The sequence below is a fragment of the Stylophora pistillata genome, chromosome 7 (genome assembly GCF_964205215.1).
Source record: "Stylophora pistillata chromosome 7, jaStyPist1.2, whole genome shotgun sequence".
Classification (NCBI taxonomy): Eukaryota; Metazoa; Cnidaria; class Anthozoa; order Scleractinia; family Pocilloporidae; genus Stylophora; species Stylophora pistillata.
The window spans coordinates 19,969,815-19,982,003 of record NC_142525.1 but is presented as its reverse complement, the minus strand read 5'-3'; the positions used below and the strand labels follow the sequence as shown (position 1 = coordinate 19,982,003).

General features: G+C 38.8%; 1 protein-coding gene and 1 pseudogene across 1 annotated transcript; both read right to left on the bottom strand.

The window, feature by feature from the left end:
* Nucleotides 1-559: 559 nt before the first annotated feature.
* On the bottom strand, nucleotides 560-2,697 carry LOC148726990 (alpha-protein kinase vwkA-like; annotated as a pseudogene).
* Nucleotides 2,698-5,758: 3,061 nt separating this feature from the next.
* Nucleotides 5,759-7,636, bottom strand: LOC111337231 (uncharacterized). Its single transcript, XM_088728783.1, has 2 exons — nucleotides 7,482-7,636; nucleotides 5,759-7,213 (listed from the first exon to the last, which is right to left on the bottom strand). The coding sequence occupies exon 2, from the start codon at nucleotides 6,704-6,706 to the stop codon at nucleotides 6,176-6,178; it is 531 nt and encodes a 176-aa protein (XP_088584909.1). The 5' UTR covers nucleotides 6,707-7,213; nucleotides 7,482-7,636; the 3' UTR covers nucleotides 5,759-6,175.
* Nucleotides 7,637-12,189: the final 4,553 nt, after the last annotated feature.

Sequence of the window (12,189 nt, the reverse complement as noted above, 5' to 3'; positions counted from 1 at the left end):
CCGAATGTAATATTTTGGAATTCAATTTACCTTTCGGAATTGTTGAAACATTATAGAACCAGAACCTGAATTATGTCCTGAATTTTTTCAAATTCTTAAAGCCCAGACCCAATTTGATGATGGGTGGCTCTCTTGTTTTACGTCAAAAGCAGGAGGGCTAGGAAGAGGAGATCTCCTCACTTTGATTTAAGTTTAAAGTCAGACAGCATTGCAAAGACGGATAATTTTTCCCGTGGTTGCGCGAGCCCTGTCACATCAATGCGGTGACTCACAATAGTTAAATTTGATTATAACACTACTAGCAGACCGTGGGGGAAGTGATTGACTAATCATAAGCTTCATTGGTGGGGAGAGTAAGCGGTTGCTCTTTTTGGACTTGGCTGTCCAGAGACTTATTACAGGCACCTTGTGTGAAACACACACATATATATATTTTCAGAGTTATCTTGATCTTGGTCAGTATTATCAGTAGAGGCGAAAAATACACCTCCTCCAACAATATTGTTAAATGTCAACAACTTGGATTATTATTTGAGAGGAAAATTGAAAGGACAAAAAGTAACACAATAACAAGACTTTAATTTTTACACTGTTTTATGGCAAATGTAATGATGGTGATATTCAATTATGCCAATTCATTACTTTCGACCAACTTCAACAGCACCACAGGATTCATTTCTTTGCCCACTATAGACCTCAACACATTGTTTAGCAAATCACATGGATTCAACAGAAACATTCTTTTGTACTAGTTTTCACAGTTTTAGATATTTTTCCCCAAGAGGACGTAAAGACAGCAGAGTGACGATAACTCTCAAAAAAGAAACAACAACTTTGAATTTAAATATAAAAGACATGTTTCGACATTCTCATGTCATCTTCAGTTGCAAATGAGCATTTAACTGTTGTACATTTGAATTTAAATTAAGGTACGTTACAAACTACGTGTCAGGGCTTACGTTACATTTGAATGGAAAAACGCGAAAAATGTAAATAGCGCGCGCTTGACTAGATCGAAAAATAAATAAATATAGTAATAATAAAAATAAATTAAAAGACCAAGGAACAACATAATTAAAAGGAAAGAGACAATTCTTGGTGTTTCAATTGGTGATTAAGGATGGGTTTTTCCCACTTAATATGCAATGCCTCTTTGAACTTAATTTGGTATTTTGAAGCGGCAGAATCCAAGATCGTGAAAAACGTATTTCCCCCTGAAAAACATAATTGAGTGATCAAAGTTGAAACTATAACTCTAATTCTTTAACACCAAAACTCAACATAAAAACTTTTCCCCACCCTAAATTCCACACTTATCATGATTGAACAGCATTATGAACATAAGGAGAAATGAAATGTCTGTCACTCTTAGGGAACATAACAGGTGAGATGTTGACGTGTTCTACATGTATATTGAATCCATTGTTGTTAACATGTCAACAATTTTTAAATTAATTAATCAATTAATTTCAATGTTCATTTTAACTAAAACTTTAACTTGCTGGCAAAACACCAGATTGCAACAGTAACTCACAAAATTGCTCAACACTACAAAATAAGTCTGATGTGGCATACCAAAAAAGTGAGCATTTTTCCAACTGCAAATAGTGGGAGCTGACAGAACTGGTTGGACAGCAGCTGACTAAATCTGCATTAATTTGGACAATGTTTTAGTTATCCTCTTCGTGAACCACTTGATCCAGTTTAAGTAACAGGCAGTATTTGTTACATGTGTGTTTGCTAAGAAATTCCTCGATCGCTGTTGTTGAGAGATTTCCGGAACGAAACAGAATCGTATCGTCTCTAGCCATCAGTGTCGAACTTGCTATCTCTGGATCGCAAACTGCATAATTTACACCTTGTATGTCTACAATCGTCAGTTGTTTTGCTGATGTAACGTAGCTATAATGGACAAAGCTTTCAGCTTTCATGCTTAGTTCGCTTCCCTCACCAAAGATGTTACCAGTGTTGTTAATGTACTTTTGAAATGTCCCATTCAAGTAACTCTCCAGGGTTACAAACTCGCCATTGAGCTTCCCAAGATACACTTTGGTGTAGCTGAAAGTTTGTCCAAATTCTGCAGGTGCATCCAGGCCAAATTTCACGGCCAAATTTCGTTCTAGGGAGTTCATTTGAACCATCTTCCTCGTGTGATTCTCAATGCTAAAAAAAAAGCTTTTCCACTTCCCTTTGCTTGCTCTTTCTTAAATTTCTTGAGGACGTACTTATCTCCAGGCTGCAATCCACCAGCTTTAACTGTGGCTTCGTAAGCATCTCTGAATGCCCCGCTGGCAAATTTCTCCTTGCTCAGAGAGACTTTACTTCGAATGGGGGTAGCCATTCCCTTGATTTTCTTGTGTTTTCTCGTGAAGGATCGCACTCTTCACTCGACTTGGGGATAAAACGAATATGAAGGACCTTCCAATTCGTTATCATAGTGACGTCCGTAAATGATGGCCCTCTTTCTCCAGCAAGCAAGTCGCATTCCATTTCCGGCAAACTGAAATGGTTTTTGCACGCCGTCTTGATGTTGCTTAACGTTGGCTCACAACCAAGTGGTACTATCGTTAGCGGCCCGATGCGTGAGTATTTCTGGCACTTCCCTTCCACTGTTGAAGATAGCCTTTGGACTGTTATATAATCGATACTGCCGCTGATTCCCCCGTCATCGTGCTTGCCCGTCCGTTTGTTGGACATTTTTTTCTCTGTATTCATCCCTCTTGGGATTCCGTTTTCTCTTGGACATGATTTTCACAGCTCACAGCTCAGCTGACAACATGGAGGACTCAGCGTGTTGAGACTCACTTGCAATGCATTCTGGTCTATGGCACATCTAGGCCGCGAGCTTTTTTTTCTTTAAATTTTTTTTACTATGGCACTCCTAGGCCATACTCTCCTTTTTTTTTTTTTTTTTTTTTTTTTTTACTATGGCACTCGTAGGCCATACTAATTTTTTTATTTTTATTATTTTTTTACTATGGCACTCGTAGGCCATATTAATTTTTTTTATAAAAAAATAAAGATAACTAATAAAAAAAATATAAATTATCCAAACAAATATAAAAAGAAAAGAAATAACAAAGAAATTAAAGAAAATAGAAAAAATAAATAAATAATAAAATAAAATTAAATAAATATAAATATTTTTGGACAAATTAAATTAAATCACGGTGGCTCTACAGCTTTTTCCTATGGCACGCATGGGTCACCATAGTTGGGTGGGTTGTTGTCTTGCGTTTCATACATGAGCCTTCTGGCTCGGGCAATACTGGTAACAATGCCCCACGTAAAGACATTAAACTTTACTGTTATGGAGAAACTTTTGGTAACTTTGATTTTATCACTTCAGTCAATTGAAATCATTTTAAGTCGCCTTAAGTTGCCTTAAGTCGCCTTAAATCGCCTATAGCCGCAAAGTTTTTTGTGACAATTTTACTTAAGTCACCTTAAATTGCCAAAATTTGCGGCGACTTAAAGCCCCAGAGTAGGCCTAAGACAATTCTTAACAACAAGATTACTTCTATGACCATAGCAACCAAACCTCACCCCTTGCAACAACTCAAAAGCTTTCTTTTCATTGGCAGTATTATCAGTAAATGGAGTTGGAGTCACAAAGCTCCATGCCTTCTGTGTCTCCCTTAGACTGGAGGCAATGTTCTCTGCAGTATGGCTTCCTTCAACCTTTTAGTTTCCAGTACCACACTCTTAAGTTCCCTTTCCGGGATAATGAAGTGACCTGTCACGGTATTCAAACTCCTCTGTATTAGCACTGGTCCATCCATCGTGAGTAATTGCAAAGTCAGGACATTTCTGAACATCTATCTGAAGTTTTTTTCTCATCTGCTCCTTTTTTTTTGGAGGGAAGTGGTCAAGAGTTTTCGGGAAGGGATCGCATACCTGAAAAACATGAAAGGGACAAGATGTGAAACTGTCAGTCTTGCCGCAGGAAGTTAGTAGCTGCTGAACCCAATTCCTGCTGGCCATCTTTTACAGTCTTTCTTCTTCAGGGCGAAGTTGGCGCATCCAGGAGAAAGTGGCCCTGAGTAGGTGTACCTTCATAAGGAATTCAACTGGAGTTTTTGCAACGTCGCCATTCTCCGACCAGAGGGAGCGCAATAGATCCCTGTGTGGCTCAGCTACGTGCATTTGATAAAACATGGACTCAAAGTCATTCATTTTTGAAACGGGCTCTTGACGAAATCTGCTTTAGGACACCTGTGAGAGTTAGTCAAATCAGGGCCTTGTAAAAGGCGTTTGTTCAAAGACCCCTTTGGATTCTGCAGCACAGTCGAACGCCACGTGGATTTTAGATGGCTTTTTTGGATGATATACCCCATGATGAGGTATATACCAAACATTATGTTCCTCAGTGAACGCCTTCCATGATAGTCACATAGTCTTCACAATACCTCTTGTCAGCAAGGAATCTTCTCTTCAGCTTTAATAAGCGTCTTAAAACCAAGTCTTGATTGTTAGGGAGCTGGACATTGGGGTTCTTAAGGGGTAATGGCAGCTCATAGTGACTGTTCTCCAACTGCATGATTCCATTCCTTGCAGTGACGAGGAATTTTCTGTCTTCTTTGGAAAGTCCTCGTCTAAAGTCTTGTTCGAACACTTTCACTTCAGCATCGTTGTGCATATCTTCTGATGTACTGACGGAGTAGTACCTTGCCCCATACACATCCACTACAGATCAGAGATTTGACTGGTTTGAAGGTGAATTCCTAACATACCTGAAAGAGTGGAAGCAGAGTACCCTGAACCGACCAGGCAATTTCACTGCAAATGCCAGGAGCAGAATGTTCCTGTCTTGGCAAACATTTGAAGGGATGCAGATAACAAGCCACTCCGTTGTTGAGGCTACTAAGTTCCTTCTTCAAGAAGGAGTGGAATATGTTTTGACTGAGCGATTTTGTCAAGATCCAATTGAAGAAATATTTGGAAGTCAGCGAAAGATCGGAAGAAGAAATGACAACCCAGACATTCGAATGTTTGGTTATAATGACAACACCATTCGAATCCAGCATTCTGTTTCATGTCAGTCTGGAAATACTAGAGAGAGGAAAGATAAGAGGAAGGCATGGGTTAATGTTAGCAGTGACCCTCTACCAAAGAGAAAAACGAAATGACATTTGACATAATGAAACAATCCTGAATGAGTTACGAATTATTTATACACTAGCAAATCTTAGGACTACTAACGACAAACATATGAAACATATGTGTGAACTGCGGTTATGAGACGTATATGAGCACGATCCTTCGCAGTAAAGCACTATTTGAGCAATAGTGAAAATCAGACCTGATTCCTGATCTGATTTCTGACCTGATTCCTGTACCGGAATCCCGTACAGGCCTGAAATTTTTTTCAGGTCTGATTTTCACTATTGCTCAAATAGTGCTTTACTGCGAAGGATCGTGCTCATATACGTCTCATAACCGCAGTTCACACATATGTTTCATATGTTTGTTGTTGTTTGATTTATCATCTACGGATTTATGTCGAATTAATTTGATGGCCTGCTCCCAGTTGGCTTGTTAGCTCAATTGGTAGAGCGCTGCACTAGTATCGCAGAGGTCAGTGGTTCGAATCCCGTACAGGCCTGAAATTTTTTTTTTTTTTTTTCAGGTCTGATTTTCACTATTGCTCAAATAGTGCTTTACTGCGAAGGATCGTGCTCATATACGTCTTAGGACTACTGTAATAAGGATATCAAGTTTTTATCATGTTCGTTGTCTAACAAACATTTAAAACATATCAAACAAACATTTAGCTTTAATGAAAAACAAAATCAATGTCATTAGCAGGCTTTTGTATCATAAGCTTTACGAAGAGGCTTAAAAACAGTATTAACAATAACCTCATTTGTTTTGTACAACAATAACATATTCAATAAGAAGTATGAAGGCCATGCTCAGATATTGTAACAACTGTAATGTATGCAAAATTTACTGCCATCATATACATGGAAAGTATCAAAAATCAAACTTCAGTTTAAATTTGTAATAGACTGTGATTGTTAAAAAATCTGAACTTGGCTCACTACATCTTGAGGGAAGACAATGTTATGTTGAAATATAGCCATTGGAGTGTAATAAAATGGCAATCGTTAATATCACTGCCTCTTGAATTATGTGTGACAGTGAGTAAGACTTTTACTAAGGCTGTCGAATCTCAATCTTTGCTTCCTCTGCTTATTTGTGTTCTTAATGCCTTCTCCTTGACTAGTTTCGTCTGTAATTTGTACTTCTGAACAACATCTCGAGCAAATGAAAATGACCGAACTCTGATGTACAGGTGAATAATGTTCTGTAGCACATCCTTGGCCACCCTATCATCTACTTTAAGTTCTGAATTTGCCTTCATGCAGTTGAAAGCTGTTAATACTTCACTATCATTAGTTGATTTAGACTTTATCTCATCAGTGTCAATCCCTGTTACAAGACAGTTAGAAGTTAAAAATCTAAAGTACTTTTCAGTCCTAATAAATATTGTTTGTGCAGGTTTTGTGATTTCCCAGAGTCCTCCACGGTTTAGTGATGAAGTAAGCTTGTGATTTTCTGTCATTATATGCTCTTGCTTTTTGCCAGCTTTTAAAACAGCAATTGACTGCTGGCTCGCTCTTGATTCACACAGTTTTGCGATGGTGTGTTTGTTGTATAATTTGTGCAACACATATCCTCCAACATACTGCAAACCTGCCATTTCTTTATCTCAGAGCTTAATTTCAAAGTCCTTGACAGGAACAACAGACTTCTCTTTACTATACACAAGCATAACATCAGCTACTTTAGTTGATAGCAATGTGGCAGCATTTCTAGACAGTCCAGTGAAGTATTTTGTAGAATTCAATGGTACAGTGGAGTAGAACATAGTGTAGAATTTCTCCTGGTCTTTCTTTTTCATCAACTGTTTTAACATATTTTGTAATTCAGCAGATTCCTTCGATTCTTCGGATAAGTTTATGAATTGATAAGCATTAAGCTCTTCTCTGATGTCCTTGGAAAATACCTTGTTGTTAACCAAACGGCGTTTGACTTCCTCGACCATCTTTGCTAGCATTTCCTTTGTAAACTTGCTTTGTTCGCCTTTATCAGTCTCTGGATCGTCATCTTTTTCATCTTTATGCTTACAAGTAATGTGTCGTTTTAAGCCACCAACAGTTTTGCATTTCTTTGAACAGAATGGACACGAGATCTCTTCGTCTTGCAACTAGTGAAAAGAAGCGAAATAGCTTCGTTAGTAGCTGTTAATGCAGACTAGCACGCCAAAATTATATCATGAAGAGTTTACGAAACATCACTTCGTTTAAGCTTAATTCATGTTTTTCAAATGGCCATTCTTTTACTAATATTTCGAGACAAGCAGTGCGTATATAAGTTGACTTATGTTTATTATGAGGTCGAGTGTTCTGCAGTGAGGTCGATTGATCCGAGATCTTTACTGGATTTTAGAAATAAAAGCGGATTCCTCCACTCACCTCAGTCGAAAATAAACCATTTATTCCCTAAACGCAACGAAAAACTTTGACATTACATTTCATTCCGACCATCTCGACCCGAACGTCGAGCTTACGTTTTTGCAATACGTCATAGCAATACGTCATAAACTCGGACACAGTCTCCACTCACTTGGACCCAATGTCCACTCACTCAATACGCAACGCCTTACACAAATTAAAAATAAAGTAACACAGAACATAAATTTTCAGTTCGGAACATCCTCCTGCCCGATGCAGGGAGTGCATCACTACATGTAACTTGTGAACAAAGTTCAATAAAATTCAACTGAAATGTTCAGCAATGTCTCATCAAGTTCAGTTAAGTTCATCAGCTGAGTCAGCATCACAGGCTTCAAATAGGTGTAGCCGTTGTACTGGACGACGGGTAACACTTCCAGATGAGGTCCGAAGAGTAGCGGACCGGACAAGACCATCGTGGCCTGTGTGGGTGTCTTCCACTCGTGCACGTGACCACTGACCCCGAGCTACGCGATCCTCACTCACAAAGACCAAGTCACCTTTACGGATTTCACGACCAATCTTCTGCCATTTCTTGAGGGGTGTCAGGGATTTCAGATACTCTGCATGCCAACGCTTCCAAAATCCATTTACGAGCCTCTGATGATACTAAAAACGTTTGGTGTGAGGACTCTTGACGTCTGTTCTGAAACATGAGTGTGTTTAGTCAGACATGCTTGAAGATTTCTGCCAATCAGAATATGTGCAGGGGAAATCACACTGTAGTCATCAGGGTCTGCACCAAGGTAAGTAAGAGGACGACTGTTTAGCTGTGCTTCAATTTCAGCCAAAATAGTAGTTAACTTCTTGGCATCTAACATTGCTTTGGCAAATAGTTTCTTCAATGGCGTCTTGACACTCTTTATAAGTCGCTCATAAAACCCACCCCACCACGGGGCCTTCTCCACGATGAACTTCCACTAAATCTGGGTTTGGTCTGATTCCAATACTCTGCAACATTTCCGTAGCTCCTTGTTAGCAGCCTTGAAAGTTTTTGCATTATCTGACCAAATAATGCTACACATTCCTCTTCTTACGTCTCTATGCGTCTCAAAGCAAGGAGAAAGCGCTCAGCCGTCATATCACACATCAACTCTAAGTGTACCGCACGGGTAACTGCACACGTAAATAAACAGATATAGACTTTATGGATCGATTTTACTATAGGTAGTGTCGGTTGACATGGTGACCGACATATCGGTCGACAGTCGGTTGATAGTTGGTCGACGGGTCGGTCGACAGGTCGGTCGATAGTCGGTCCACAAGCCTTGCAGAATCAATTTTGACCTCACTGATAGTCATTGGCTCTTGGAGGAGCAGCCTTTTTTTCTAGATTGTACAACCTACTTTCTGTTTGCCGGTAATTATCTTTCAATGCAACATGATCTTCCTTCCATGGTAAGGATAATTCAATACCACATCTTCAACATGTGTAGTAGAAACTGAACTTTCAGCAGGTCTAACACCAATGGACTCCAAATCCCAGATCTTTTGAAGTGTTTCATTCAATTGTTCCTCAACACTAATTTGAACATTCATAGACGCAGTGCATTCTTGGTCATGACCACCTGCTGGTCCACAGAAGACCCAACCCAAAGTTGTGTGAACTGCAACTGGTTCACTGGAACCCCCCTCTTACAATGTCTTTTGTCACAAAGCAATAATAGAAATCTAATTCAATAAGCACATCAATCTCCTGTTTATCTCTGGGGAACTCTTCAGGAAATGCTATATTTCGAAGATGAACCATCTTGCTTGATGAATATCCACAGCTTCAGCTGGCCGGCATATCACTGCTGTAGTAAGTGCTTCAATACAGTGAGGTTGTCCAGATTTGTCAACAGGTGCCACAGTAAATGCAATTCTCTTCCGCAAAGTGCTTTTGGTAGCCTCTCCTCCAAATCCAGAGACTGCAATTTTGACAGTCTTCCCATCAAGACCAAGCACATCAATTACACTCTGCCGGAACAAACGATGTTTGAGAACCAGGATCAAAGAAACATCTCACAACTTTTGAACACCCATTCAATCCACAAGAAATAGCTGGCACAGTCTGCAGAATCACTTTTTTACCTGAACCCACTGAAACATAATTTGCCACAACTGAAGATGGCACAGGAAGACCTGACGACGAGGATGGTAATTCAGAGGCTGATTTCACCTTGACTTCTTCCAAGTGAGGCCGAGCTGAATCCTGATGCAGGAGACTGTGATGTCTTCCTTGGCAGTCCTTGTATGGAGGCTTCTGGCACACTTCAGCTCTAGGACCAGATTCAAGGCATCGGAAACGCAGGCCTTTAGACGTTGCCTTTCTGAACCTTTCTTTCACAGCGCAATGATTGTTATTACTACACACATGTTTGTCACTTCACGTTAATGATTGACCATTTCGCTTAAACGATTGTATAAAGGTGCAGTTGATTGTGCGTCTCTATGTAAATTGCATTATTGAATATCTCAAAAACGTCATTGATTGTCAAACTATGCAATTGATTTTCTATTGCTGTTAATGATTAACCATTGCGCGAGATTGAAAGTATATTTATCTTTGATTGTCTAAAGGTGCAATTGTTCATCAGTTGAGGCTATTGAATGTCAGATTACTGTGTGGTGGATGTCCTCCCCTGGGTGGGATGGGTGGGATGGGTGGGATGTGTGGGAAGGTGAGATCGCTACATGGCCGGAGTCGCCTGATGAAATGCGGAGGTCCGATCTCAACCTTACTACATTGAGGGTGAAAAGCCTGTTTAGGGGAGCTTCGATTAACATTGCACGATAGTTGCAACTATTGACGTAAATGAATGTATATTGTGCGTAAATGAACAGCAAAAGGTGTATTGTTTAATTAGCACTTTTTGCTACTAAGTAGTGCTTAATGTTGGACACATTTAGTGTTTGCTGAGTGCGCAAATTAACTAACAGTTTCTAATGAAATCAATCATTTGCTGTCACCGCCAATTTTATGGCTTTATTTTGACTCTTAACTATTAAGCTGCATGGTTTGGTATCACAAGTAATGTTTTACATTTCTCAAAGAGTAAAACCTGAAACCAAGCAAAAGAGTGTAATAACCTGAATCAAGTAATTTTAATTTTCTGACTTGTACAGTTATGGTACAATTGTTTAATATTGGCGGAAAAGTTATTTTATATTCAAGAACAACACTATTTTTTTTCGTAAATAGCACAAGTGAAAATGATTTTGACTATCTGTCATGTCATTTCAATATATGGCTATTTAATTACAATCTAGTTCCAAGCTCTTTCCAGTTGACTAAGATGTAACCCAGCTATTTCATACTACTAGATGTTCATTTTCTGTAAAAATTAATTAATGATAGAGTACTTGCAACAGTCGTCTACAACACTTTATACTACATGGTAGTTAAGGAATGCTAACTGCACTGCATTTACTTATTGCAAAAAACCTTACATTTCGTATTCTTTACCATGTGAAATAAATTATTCTTGAAATTCAATCCTCTCTTGCAACACTTGTGTATTTACTGACTCTGTGAAGCCCAAATTTAATCCTTGGATAGGCAAGCTCCAAAATAATGAGTCATAAAATAGCTCTTAGTTTTAGAATTATGTCCATTAAAAACTTATCACTTCTATGTACGTTAATGATAATCATGTCTTTTGTATCTGATATCACCAAGTCAGTCCAAACTGTTTCCGTACAATGCATTTGCAACTGAATTTGGAAGTATTATTTGTGATTTGTATTAATTACAAGTCCATTGGAGTCTTTACAAATGTTTCTCATTGCCAGAAATTTGGGTCAAAATGCCGGACGCGCGTGCGTATTGAGAAGTTAATGGCGGCAAAATCGTGTAAGGAAATGTATGGGATTTCCACAAAAATCCAAAATACAACAAATACGAGTCAGAGTATTCCCTAGCTCCGACTCGAAACATATTCAGTAGAGATTAAGCTGTACTTCTAGCATAAAAATAATTCAAAAACTGTTTGTCTACTTCTAGCAATGTCGGAAATGTTCGATATTCGAGGCTAGTCATTACCTCTAGTCTGTTTCAAATATAGCGTAATCCATGGCAAAAGGATCGTCGATATCAGGAGCAACCCTCCAAGAAGTCAACTAGCTCCGACTCGCATTAAATAAAGGGAAGTTTGATGTAAGCAAATCGTCCATAAAAAGAAACATTTCTTGACAATAAGATACTTCCAAAAGAGCTTGAAAATTGCTATTTTTGCTCTGTGGAGTCTGTGATCTGAGACCATCCTTGAGAACGCACCAGAAGGGAAAGCGTTAAAAGAAAAACCCTCTGCGAAACCCCTAAACTGTGGCCATATTTGTTTTTCTTATTCAGCAATGTTTGACGGGAAATAAACTCAATCCAGACCCTCTCATACTAAAGTAGAGCCTTGAATAAATTTATTTTCTCGCGCGAAAATTAGGAAGCAAATCAAAGAGATCTGTATAGTACTTTCGTTGAACTGTTTTCAACTGGGAGAAAAAGCCCTTTTCAAGTAATTTGCCTAGATCTTCCCATTATTTAATGCAAGTGGTTTAAGCTACAATTTCCAAAATGTCTGACATCCGTAGACGATTACAAATAAAGCCAGTGTGAATGGACATTGAAACTTAGTACAGATTGTCCTTTGCATTACCTCAGACAGCAAATTGCTATAAGTCGCTCTGCCTT

Excerpts from the sequence above, each read along its gene's own strand:
- LOC111337231 (XM_088728783.1), bottom strand. The coding sequence starts at position 6,706 with ATGGCAGGTTTGCAGTATGTTGGAGGATATGTGTTGCACAAATTATAC.